The 13236-nt window shown below is 42.9% G+C and overlaps 1 protein-coding gene across 5 annotated transcripts in view; it reads right to left on the minus strand.

The window, feature by feature from the left end:
- The window catches only part of SAMD12 (sterile alpha motif domain containing 12), a 326901-nt gene that overhangs the window by 286803 nt on the left and 26862 nt on the right, over positions 1 to 13236 (minus strand). For all 5 annotated transcript variants that reach the window (XR_008530576.1, XM_054590427.1, XM_054590426.1 and 2 more), the window contains exon 2: positions 4279 to 4457. Coding sequence is in view for 4 of the 5 variants with exons in the window: in XM_054590427.1 (XP_054446402.1) it covers positions 4279 to 4457 (179 nt within the window). In the remaining variant the exon portion in view is untranslated. The remainder of the gene's footprint in view (positions 1 to 4278; positions 4458 to 13236) is intronic.

Here is a 13236-nt window from a genome sequence, read left to right on the forward strand (position 1 = left end):
TCTTCAAGAGCTGTGAGTTGGTCTTAGGCCTCCGTGACTAGAATGATAAAAAGAGACTGGTGGGGACAGAGGCTGTGCCTTCTCTGTGTCCAGCAGGCTCATTCCTGCCTTGGCTCTCATCTGGGGCAGTTGTACATGTTCCAGTGTGGGAGAGCAGGCAAAAAAAAGCTGTGTACCTTCAAACTCCTGTGCCTCCCAATGAGATGAAGATGCTATACCTCCTATCTCTCTTGCCTTGTATCTGCCCGTAAAGCTCTGTTACCACAATTTTACCTCTTGAACTTGGGAACTGGCACACACACTCTGGATTCCCAAGTGCTCATAGACTTTTCGGACTTACATTGGTAATTATCTTTTTTCAGATCAACATTTAAATTGGATCCATTTTATTTTTTCATCTAGACTGAATGCTGCCCAATAATAAGGCTTAAAAGTGAGCTTGGTTCTCCACCACTTTGCCTGTGGTCTGTAAGAGCTGGAGGCAACTGGTGGCCCAGGCAGCCTCCTTCTGTTAGGGCTCTAGTTTTTTGAGGAATTGGAGCCAAGGGTCCCAAAACTACATCCTAAGAGAGAAGCAAAAAGGGTGATTTTCCCAGAATAGATATACAAGGTAGGGCAAAAATAGGTTTACACTTGTGAGAATGCAAAACACAGAGTTTATTCTTGTATTATTATTTACTAATTTTTGTATTATTTTCCATATAATACCTACTGTAAAGCTATTTTCGCCCCACCCTGTATAGGTAGAGAGAGAGAAGATATATTTTTAAATGATGAAAGAAATACAAATTTCAGGATCAAGATGATAGATTAAGCTCATGCTACACACCCACCCTGACGCTCTAGGATTAATAGGGCAATCTGTAAAAGGCTTTGAAATAAATATAAGAATGCATACTTTAAAAAAAAAAAATCAAACAAAACGGGAGTGGAGAAAGAGAAAGTTCTCTCCATAATCTCAACTCCAGATATCAACTGCCGCTCAAATTGTGGTGTACACTCTTCTAGACTCAGTGACACCCTTACCCAGTGCAAGACCTTTGCACATCAGTAGGAACACGCTATACATGCTGTGCAGTAACCTGACCTTCTCTTCCCCCAGCTACTTTAAAATATCATCTCATTTTCCCACCTAGATACCATTATATAGTGAAGGTCTGTGTTCCCCTAAAATGTGTGTTGAAACCCAACCACCAATGTGATGGTATTGGGAGGCAGGGCCTTTGGTAGGTGCTTATGAGGGTGGAGCCCTCCTGAACGGGATTCGTGCCCTTACAAAAGAGACCCCCAAGGGCTCTATGTCCCTTTCCACCATGAAAGGACACAGTGAGGTAACAGCCATCTAGTAACGGGGAAGTGGGCCTTCATCGGACGCTGAATCAGGCAGCCTTGACCTTCGACTTCCCAGCCCCCACTACTGCGCAAAATACATTTTGTTAATAAGCCATCCAGTCAATGGATTTTCTTACAGAAGCTCAAAGGGACGAGGGTAAATGCACACAGGCCTCCGCCACCCCTGTGAGGAAAATGGTCTTTTCCACTGCAGGATCGCACACTGCCCCTCTGCCCGAGCGGAGGGTGCCCAGGCGTCTCCCGGGCGTTCACGGTACCAACAGCGCCAGAGGGGCCGCTCTCCTGCAGCCATCCTCGCACAGCTGGCTGACAGGTCCCTCAAGACAAATTCCTACCGAGGAAATGAATGGCTCAGAAATTACACACACTTAAAATACTGGTAACTGCTATCAGACTGTCTTTCAAAAAAGCTGCACCAGCGGACATCGCTGAGCGGCCTCCCCTGCAATGCATCCCTCGCCAGGGGGCTTTTATTTTTTAAGGTAAGTTCAGAGTATGTCAAGTTATAAGAGATTCAATTATTTACCTAAGGAAAAAGAAAACAAAAAAAGGATGACTCACACCTCCAATAACCCTCTAAATGCAACCGAAGAGAATATGTAAATGTGTCTGCTCATGCATAAAACTCATTCACGTTGTCGGGGTTCAGAGACTTCACGGGATGGGATGCAGCGGGTCTGCAGGGATGACGCCAGGCTACCTGCTTTCAATTCTGTCCTCACAGCAACCACTGCTACCATCCAGTCCTCCATGAAAATATGACTAAATCAATAGCCTGTCTAAGCTTTTAAGCTTTTAGGCTGTTCACTCCCAAATATGATGCCGATGTGAAAACACTCAGAATCCCCCCCGCAACCCCATCTGTTTGGGGGTTTCATTACAGAGGATCTGGACGAGCTCAGAGGAATCTGGTTTCCAGGATGTGGCCTATTCCTGAGGAAATGTTTGTCACAGACAGCTACACTCTCAGCGAAGCAGGTGTGCAGCAAAGCAGGTACAAAGTGGCCTAGAGGCGAGCAAAAGCAATGCTACCAATGTGGATGTTCGGCTTCAACACAGTATCACCAAGTCTCAGGAATTCAGAAATAATCAAATCCTATCAGATTTGAATCACACTTCTTATAATACCAATACAAGTAGTGGCTGCTGCGGGGACAAATAAAAGAGATAATGTGGAAATGTTTACATTTGAATGAAAATCAGCTAACTAATCATTTGCTTTCTTTTTCTTCACTCTCATTTTTAATATTTTAAGCATCACATTTAAAAGCGTCTACTCAAAACTGTGTCTTCCTAGTTAAAGATCATTAAGACATTTTTCCCCGCTCACTCTTTCAAGATGCCCGTGTGGAATCAGAGATGGATGAGGTTGGGATGTCAAAATAGGAGGCACTTATTTCCAACTCAGCTCACAAACCAAACTTCCGGGATCACCAACCCATTTCCTACGAGGTACAGTTTCTCTTTGCTAAAAAGTCTGGTGCAGAATAACGGCAACAGCTTCCTTGATAATCATGCCCCATTCCCCATTCCCCACCGACTACTGCTACTACTGCTACTACTATTCATACACACACACACTGAATGCCATCAGGTCTTAATTATCCACACTAAAAAAGAGAAGCAACAATGGTAATTATTCAAAACTCTCAAAACTGGAGATAAAACAAAAAAATTCACATTTGACTTTGGAAGTTTTTTTTTCATGGAGAGAGAGTGATCACTGTATCACAGCAGTTTCTACAGGCATATCTCATTTTAATCGTTGTATTATTTTATTGCTCTTTACACTTTTTTTTTTTTTTTTTTACACAAATTGAAGGCAAGATCCTCCACCAGTAAAAAGATTTTGACTCGCTTTATTACAGTGGTCAGACCTAAGGCAAGATACCTTCAAGGTTTGTCTGTACTTAAGGTTTTTCTTGGGCAACTGCGACATTTGCTTTCCAAGCCACACATATCTTTACTCAGAAATTTGAAAGGAAATTCCTTTGCAGGGAACGCACAAGGGAGAAACCAAATACCACCTGATGATGAGTTCTCTCCATTTCTAAGGGGAACTAATATGAATATCTTCAACACTGTGACCTCAACATAAGCATCTTCACTTATTTCTGACAAAAGCCCAGATCATGCCAGTTTCCTTGTGGAAAGTCTTTTGAAAAAGCTTTGCTAGTCACTTACCCTGTAACACCCAGTTTACCAATGTGTGTTTTGCACCTACTCTCAGGCTAAAGACTAGAAGAAAGGACAAAGTATCCAGTAAACTAGAACAATTGTGTCTCTTATTAATTAGGGTACTGTTTACTGTTTGCTATGGTTTATCTCAGAGAATTGTTACAGAGATACAATAAGCAAGAACATCAAGAGTCCTTCAAAAACACCTGCAATATATGGATATATTTAATAAAATGTCAGTTGTTATTATTAACAGTGTTTGTCAGCAAAATCCCTCAAGACCCATGCAGTCTACTGGGCCTTTTACAAAATACTTCCAGATGCATGGTATCATTTCATCTGCTCAGCCGGATGAGGGAGGTCGCTTTTATGATGCACACTCTATAGATGAAGAATCTGAGGCTTGGAAAGTCACATGACTTGCCCAAAATCATAAAATGATAAGTCTGAGCCTGGCAAACAAACCTTTCAGCCTTCAGTTCAAGGCATTCTTCACTCTAACCCATTCCGTACCATACTCAGAACCTCATGCTTGGAGACTGACCACAAATGGGATTCGATTTCACCCCAAAGGGGAGGTAGTCAATATTCTCATTTATTATTACCTATAATCAAGAAGCAGTGTTCGTTAAACTGAAGAGACAACGGTAATTGGTGAAAGCACCATCAGCTCTTCTCTGTGGCCGGACCACAAAGTATCAAGGCTGTATTTTCAGAGTCTCCTGAAGGTATTGGATTATTACCTACCTTAGCTGTCTCAGGTTCTGCCTGCAGTCGCTTGGGGGTTCCTTTTTGGTCAAGCACCTTCTGGAAGTTTTTGTTTTTAATGGATTGAGACTCAACACCTTCACCTTCAATTTGCAGTTTAATGCCTTCAGCACGGGCAGGGTGATCAATAGCCCGTGGATTCAAACCGCAGTGGAGAGCTAGGCAAGAGGGGAAAAAAATATAACTCAGAAAACAAATCATTCGAAGAAGGCGTCCAGGGCAGACAATAGTTCATCTGGCCTAAGTGGGTAGAAACAAGGCTTCAGCCAGTTAAGAGGTGGTTTGGTGACTACAGCAAAGAATTTGGCGAGGAAGGAGTGCAAATCCAGAAACCATCGGTTCCAGGTTGTTTGACCTTGAGCAAGTTACTAACCATCACACTGCACATGAGGAGACCAAAGCAGGCAACTTCGTTAGTGCCTCCCATGTGTGCAATGATCAGCCCCTCCAGTTTAGCTGATACCCCTGCCTCCATCTGGAAAAGGGTTCATCTGTCCCCACTCTGGATGCTTCTGTGTTCACACTGAAGCATCCACACCAGTCCACTCTCTTGCATTCATTCAAGAAATATTTACTGAGCACTTATTGTATGTCATCCTGTGATTCTGGGAACATGGATGCAGGATATATGAGAGATATTACCTTCAAAGAGCCCACAGTCCAAGAGAATAAGCAGATTAAAGATAAAAGAACTGGCGATGTTTTTAATGAGTTATGGACAACAAGAAAGAGCAGAGTGGAAGGCGCACGAGGGTCAAGTCTTGTGGCTTCTGATTTTTCCTTTCTTACTCTCCACATCCTCTAATACGGGTATCACTGCAAGTAAAATCTGAAGCCCGATTTCTGGGCACATTTATTCAATAAATCCTTATAGAGTCCCTCCTATGTACCCAGTATTATCAAAGAAATAGCAGTGAATGTTACAGGGATCATACGTTCTACTGAGATGACCCTCATGAACCACGAAGGGTGTGTGAGGGGTTGTGGGTGTGTATGTACATACACATGACATGTGTGTTTTGAGGTTTCTATAGGAAATTATCTCACTTCCCTGTGTCCCCAACCCTTCAACATTAAACTCCCATCCTATTTCCTTCCCTTTGGCCTCAGAGGATTTTAAGCCAGGACCTTAAATCACCTCCCGTCTCCTTCAGGACTCTACTGTGCTGACAAACTCCTCTTAGCCAACACCCTCATTTTTCTCTTTTCTCATCGTTCTTCCCCTTCAACTAACTTCCATGATTCTAAAAAATTCTTCCCTTTACTCAGCGCCACATCCAGGTCTGGGTTTCCTTTTCTCTTTGCCAGGCTTCTGAACATTCACACCTGAGAGGCAAGAGAAGGCTTCCCAGAAACAGCGAGCTAAGGATTCCTCTTCCCCCCTCCTCCCTCCTTAACAGGTACCACCTATTCCCATCCTTTCTGATACAATCAACCTGCAGGTGGCCCTCACATTTCAACTCCAGCCAGGAAAGTCCTCACTCACGAGGTTCACACAGAAGTAAAACTGTTACTCAACATCCCAGTTTCAATGCATCACAGATAGCTTAACCTTAACATGTTCAAACTTGAACCTTGGTTTTCTTATGAAAAAAAAAAATATTTCCCTTTCCAGTCTTCTCCAGTTACTCACACAGAAACTCCACAGTCATCCGTGACATCACTCTCTCCATGATTCACATCCCTCCATCTACTACCAAATCCAGGAAGCTCTGCACCCAAAATTCTGCTCAAATCCACCCAGTTCTCTAGCCCCGCTGCTCTTGCTCCCTTGGTCCCTAAAATCCCACTGAAAAAAACATATAGCCGAGGTCATGAGAACATTCTGCTTCAATCTTCCTAATGGCTCCCTTTTATACCCGGAATATGAGAACATCTTTCACACAAGGCCACCAGGCCCTGCATTACCTGTCCCCTTTTTACCTTCCCAGCTTCATCTCCCACCCTGTTAATCCCCATTCGCTCCACTTGGACCACACATTTCATTAAATATACCAAGTTTTTTCATATCTCCTAGACTATGCACATTTTTTTTCCCCTGACATGATCTTTCCCGCCCCTCACGTAATTCCCACTCATCCTTCATGTGTTGGCTTAAATGCCTCTTCTTCAGATATGCTTTCCCTTAATCCCCAGTCTCAGCCCCATCCCTGCTCCCATTCCATGTTAGGTCACGTGCCCGGCACAGCACGTATTCAACAAGTGTTGAATGATCTGAAACTAACTGCACAATGGTGCTTGAGTGTGTGACTTTATACCATTTTATATGGAATTATCTGTAAATTTCTCTTCTAGTTCCTAACCTTCCCTAAACCAAGGACTGGCCTATTTTATGGTACATAGTAGGTACTCAACATACATTAGTGCATGGCTCTTCCCTCAGGCTTTGTGCTGGATTTTAAATAATCTTTGTGAAAAATTGTGAGAAATAATTACATTCATTTCACAGAGACAAAAAATGAGGCTCAAAGACTTAGCCACAAAAAAATCATACAGGCATCTGCTGCAGGTTACATAGATTACATATCATTTAGGGCACACAGGATTTCAAGTTTCAGAAGAACAAATCCAAAATATATTAAATGGTAAGAAAATGTATTAGCTTTTGGGGCAGGAAGCCCAGTAATAGTAGCAGCTCAGAGAGTTAGTTCATTTCCCAGTTCAAAGGAGTCATTAGGAATGGTGAAGTTTATTTTTAAATCTCTCCATTCTGCTATCCATACATCACCTTTATCCTAAGCCTAGGTTCCCTCATGGCACATAGAGCTACAAGCTTCTGGTTCTCCTCCGGCAATAGAAGCAGCTTGGTTGGCCATTCTTTCCTTGAAACTTTCTTCTTTTCTCCTTAGGCCACAGTGAATCACATGCCCATTAGTGAACTAAAACCTTAGCAGCAAAAATAGGGTTACTCTTAAGCCAGCTGACCTTCAGTTCAAGTCAGTTCCCCAAACTACAATGCTGCTACTCAACAAGCCAGGAACTAAATGGATGCAGGAGAACCACTCACAATGCCCAATTAGCCTCATGTTCTCGTAGGTTTTGTAGAAAGGGAACAAAACCTACGAGAGCATGAGGCTAATTACTGTGAATATCGATCAGCTTCCCCGACTCCAAAGAACAGCCTACTTACAAGGAACACTCAATTTCACACGCTAAAACTATGATTACTAAAAAAGTGTGCTCATGTAGGGAGATGGGGGATTAACATGGGATGGATTTAGACATTAATGAGGAAAAGAAAAATGAATAGCGTTGAGCTTTCTCTCTGGCATGGTCCGTGGCTTCTTCGTGTCTTGGGATTCACAGCTTAGCAACACCACTGAGCTACTGATGGCTCCCTGTCCTCCTTTCCTGTCACCTCCCCACAAATCAGACTCTAATACATCCTTCCTCCTAGAAGGAAGTTCTACTCCACCTGAATCCTACTGTCTTCTCTGGAAAGCTAACTCTTCATCAGCCCACATGTCAGTTCAGACCTCTTCTTCAGAATGCCTTTCAGGGGTCACTGAACCCCCAGGCTGTGGTCCCTCCATGCACACAGTGTCCTGGAGCGTAACCCCCTCACTGTATTGAGGGTGTCTACCTAACTGGTCTCTCTGCCTGCCCACCACAACTGCAAGCTTCCAGACATAGACTCCATGTTTCATTCCCCTCCACGATCCCCAGGCCCCCAAGTCCAGAACCTGGCACTTAGTAGACATCTAAGAAACATTTATTCAGCTACCAAATGAACCAGCAATCTCCTCTTTATCCATGATCATGCCTTTAAATCAGAAGGAAACTTTTCCCTGCTAGTAAATACCTAGCATTCAAGATGTAAGGTATCTATAAACATGAGGCAGATTATGGCGTTTTGACTTTCTGCACATGTAGCCGCCTTCTTCACACAAACATTTTAATCCTCCCTCACTGCTCCCTCCTCGCCTGCAAACCCAGCAGTTGATTTAGGTTTCTGTGCTCGCGTTTGTTTGTTTAAAACCATTTCTGTCAGCCTTTGCTTTGCTCTTCCTGAAATTTCAGGGCCCTAGCATTCCCGTATCAAGCAACTTTCAAATGACCTCTTACAAGCTGTGACTGTCGCTTCCTGGCCCATCATGTAAAAGGTGCCCCAGTTGGTTTTCTCTTTTCCATTCTCATCAATGTCCTCCTTGTTTTCTCAAAAGTTTCCTCCCCCATTTCATGGGCCCTGCAGCTCACCGGTCGGCAAGCTTGCCTGATCTTCCGGCCACTCCCTGCCTTCCTGGTCCTGGAACCGACGTTCCAGGTGCTTGCGGTCCACACCTGACATGCTGTTGCTCTCCTGTTAATGCTGCTGATGTTGAGCACTTCAAAACGAAGAGTTGAAAACCCAAATGGGTTTCATAAATACCACTTTTAAATATAACAGGGAAATATTTCCCTGCAAATGTTTTGAGATGCCATTTTGAAGGCACCATCTCTTCCTCAGAAATCTGAACACTGCATTGCTGGTGGGAATGTGAAATGCTGTAGCTGCTGTGGAACACTGTCTAGTGAATCTTCAAAAAATTAAACATAGAATTTACCCTTTGATTTAGCCATTCATCCGAAGAACTCAAAGGAGGGACTCAGTTATTTGGACATCCATGTTCATAGCAGCATTATTCATAATAAGCCACAAGGTGGAAATAACCCAAATGCACATTGACAGATAAAGGGATAAACAAAACATGATGCATAACATACAATGGAATATTATTCTCAATCTTAAAAAGGAATGAAGGTCTGACACAAGCTATCGTAGGGATGAACCTTGAAGATACTACGCTAGATAAAATAAGCCGATCACAAAAGGGCTAACATAGTGTATGATTCTACTCAGGTATATGAAGTACTTGGAGTAGTCAAATTCGTGGAGCCAGAAAGCAGAAGAGTAGTTACCAGGGGCTGGAAGACAGAGGAAGGGGGAGGTACTCCTTAGCGCAGACTTTCAATTTGGGACAATGCAAAAGTTCTGGAGATGGATGGAGGTAATGGTTGCCTAACAGTGTGAACATACTTAATGTCACTGAATAACACTTAAAATGGTTAGAAAATAACCTGGCTGCTGTGGCTCAGTGGATTGAGTGCTGGCCTGTAAACCAAAGGGTCACAGGTTCAATACCCAGCCAGGGCACGTGCCCGGATTGCGGGCCAGGTCCCCAGTTGGAGGTGCATGAGAGACAACCACACACTGATGTTTCTCTCCCTCTCTTTCTCCCTCCCTTTCTTTGAAAATAAAAATCTTTTAAAAAAGGATACATTTTAAAAATGGTTAGAAAAGTTGGTTATGTATGTTCTACAATAAAACAACAACAAAAAATTAAAACCCTACTCTCTCATTTCATCCCCCTACTGTCTCCGTAAGTGTAAAGAGAAATTCCAAAGATATTTTCTTTATTCAAAGTTTTGAGAGTTTAGCAATGATTCGGTTGTGATTTTCAGTTAGGACTTTTTTCAATGGATAATAATGACAGAGTAAAGCTCACAGAGTACTTGAGAATTTCCCCTGGGACGGCACATTCTCCAAAACAAGCCCAGCCCGATGGGCAGAAGAAGTTCTGCCACGGCTGGAAGGACGCCTGGGCCCCGGACCGGACCTCTGAGAGAGCCCATTCTGAGTGACTTAGGTCACAGGAGCACACTATCTACCAGTCCTCCTCAAGAGGATGCAAGAAGAGAAATAAGATGTGCTGGCATTGCTGAATTCATCTGCAAGAAGAACGGGCTCTTATTTGCCAAGAAGTCACCCAGCTTCCCAGTCCTTCCTATCCCCACCCACACCTCACTCTCCCTGCAGTGAAACAAGAGACGGAACTATGTTCAAGTTGAAGGTTCCTTTATTCTGAACTTTTCCGTGAACAGAGACGCTGTGCAAACACCCCCACCAGCCTGGGGGCTGCTCTGGCCCCTGCAGCAAAGGTTTCCACTGTCTACAGAAAACTGCTCGCAGCTCCTGAGACGCACTGGGCTTCTCTGCTATGACAGAGCCCACCTTTGTGTGGAATACACTCTTCCTTATTTTCATGGAAAACTTGTCAGAAAATATTAAATGCTCTCTTCTTTCCACTACGAAGCTTGAAACCGATGTTGCACCCATTATACCCTCCTAAGCAAGAATGACAATCACCTCTTTTTCTTACTAGAAGATGTGTTCTGAGTGTGTGTGTATCACGTATTGCAAATACTTAGTGACATGGCTGCCTAGTCTATGTTCTAGGAACCCCCTGAAGCAAGTGACTACTTCTTACTAAGCTTTACAAACTTAGCGCCTGGCCCAGGTGACTAATCTGCAGCTGTGCCAGTTTATAGAATGGGCAGAAGTGCATTGGGAAGAGCCTGATTCAATCCCACTCACTGCCATTCCCTTCTTATGAGCAATGTACGTCTCTTTTTCAAAAGAACAAATAAAAGTTGCCTCCAGCCTAATTGTGTGATTCACCAAAAATATGTAAAATCACCAGAACCACAGACTTGTCCTGAAACTGATTTACTTGACTGCCTCCTGCTGAGCAGGAATTGTCATCTTGGTCTGTGTGCCTGCAAAGAGTAAACACCCCTAAAAATGTTGCTAAATGAATGAATGACCTTAGAAGCAAATATATTTGAATCCCATAATTAACTATTAGAATTGAGATACACTGTGGATGTACATGTCTTGTTCACGTACATGTCTTGCTTCTAGCTAAAGGTCCTGAAGGACATAGCCCATGTTTCATACCTCTATCATATAAAATATACTCTTAACAGACATTCTCCGAATATTGGTTTAATTAATGGAGATGACTTAACTACATTCATTGGATTCAAGTGCCAATGAGAAGAGAGGGAAAGAAACAACCTAAGCGTGAAGACTTGCAACCAAAAATACCACGCTCTGTCATCCTCACCAGTTTGCCAGATGGCAGTGCTGACGACTATGGTGTGGCTGCTGGAGCTGGGCCTGGATGACTCTGTCCCAGCCAGATGTTCAGACCACGTGCCTGTGTGTCAGAACCCTGTCCCCTCCGTGCCACGTGAGGCATGCTCTGGCTCTGTGTCTACAGAGACAATTTCATCTTTGTAACAGTTTGTTATAACGGATCCTCATTCCTCAAAGATTACTTAAGCCTGATCACATCAATCATTCACCCTTCTACCCCTGATCTCTGGACGAGGTAATCTACATATAGCAGATATTAAAATAATGCTTAGCTTGCATGTTTCAATGTCAGCAAAGTAGGGGAAAGGCTCTCTCTAAGGTACACAAAACAGTAACTCCTCTCATTCATGAAGAGCATATGAAGGCAGGTATATTTAGAGGTTCTATGAAGCTTTAGACAGGATTCAGGTGTTAGATTAAGAGAGACAGGTGACTTAGAACATTTTTAACTGTGATACTATAAGAAACAGATTTCATTCAGTCCAGTGCCCAAACACATCTGTAACTCTGTATATGAATTGGAGATTTTATGGAATAATATTTTCCTTTACTATAGGTGATCTACTCTAATTTTCCTTACATCCTTTTTTTTTTTTTTTTTAAATATAAAGTAGTGCCTTTTGGATGCTTCTGAGAAGACGGAATAAACATACATTTCTTAATTCATCCCACTAAGGAAAAATAAAAAACCTTGGACATTATACATAAGACCAAAATAAGATGACTTCAAAAGGCAGAAGTAAGGAAGACATCTAAGGACCTTGGAATTCAAGGGATGATATGGTGGTGAGTTCCCTGGGCTTTCTTTTTGCCTCATCTATTCTAGACTTGCAGCAGAAATAGCCCACAACCTAAAATGTCATGAGGCAAAGAACAAAAATAAGACACACGAGCCTGCTCCCTCTAGCCAAAGGACCGTGAGAGCAGCAGGCTAGCAAGACCACGTTTAGATAACAACTGCTCTGCTCAAATACCACTGAATAGAGATGACCCAACCACCCAGCAGAGGCTGAATGGAGAGCCTAGACTCTTAACTTCTTCAGACTAGAATAAGGTACCCTGAAACTCCCAAGAAGCTGGCTTCACAGAAGGCTACTTTGGGGACTCAGATTTCCATCTCTGTCATCTGGTAAGGAGGCCACCTCCTCCCTCCTGCAGTGTCAGCTGCGGGAATGTGGAGAGGCAGGACTTCTACCTGCCCAGGACAGGGAGAGGTGGCCTCCCACCCTGGGCTGGAGTCAGAGGAAGTCTGATGACTTTCTCCATCACCCCATGATAAGCAAGAGGCCCCTCCTCCCAGGTACCTTGAGGCAGAGTGGGGACCCTGGTTTTCTAACTCCCTTGGGTGTTAAAGAAAACCAGCTAAAACAGAAGACTGAAGATCCCAAGATTCATGACCTAAAATATTTGAGTTTCCATAAAAAATCACTCATAACCAAGGACCAGGAGGATCTTGAATGGAATGAGAAAAGATAATCAATAAACGGCAACACTAAGATGAAAGAGGTAACAGAATTATCTGACAAAGAATTTAAAGCACTTATTATAAAAACACTTCATGAGCAATTACAGCTGGCATGAATTAAAAAAAGGAAACCAGCCAAGAATCAGAAAGTCACACACACAAACAACAACAACAAAAAACAGAAGACAAAGAAGAACCAAATGGAAATGTTAGAACTAAAAAATGTAGTAACTGAAAAATATAATAACTGAAATAAAAAATTCAGCAGATGGGCTCAATAGCAGAATGGAAGAGACAAAGGAAGACTCAAGCAGAGAGCGCAGAGGGAATCTTCCTGAAAACGGAAACACCCTCTGCCTCTCAGGTATTACAACTCAGTGAACTGAACACTCAAGACATGTGCTCTCTGTTGTATATAAAGTGATCTTTAAAATGTAACAAGGACAATGAAATACATACAGTAGCTATGTTTTAATTACTTGTAGAGACAATTCAGGGGTGATTTCTGAATTGCCTTTTCATCCACATCCCTTTCCCCACCCAAGAGACAGCT

This window comes from Pteronotus mesoamericanus, unplaced genomic scaffold (genome assembly GCF_021234165.1).
Source record: "Pteronotus mesoamericanus isolate MK-2021 breed Mesoamerican mustached bat unplaced genomic scaffold, CSHL_Meso_final scaffold_174, whole genome shotgun sequence".
Taxonomy (NCBI): domain Eukaryota; kingdom Metazoa; phylum Chordata; class Mammalia; order Chiroptera; family Mormoopidae; genus Pteronotus; species Pteronotus mesoamericanus.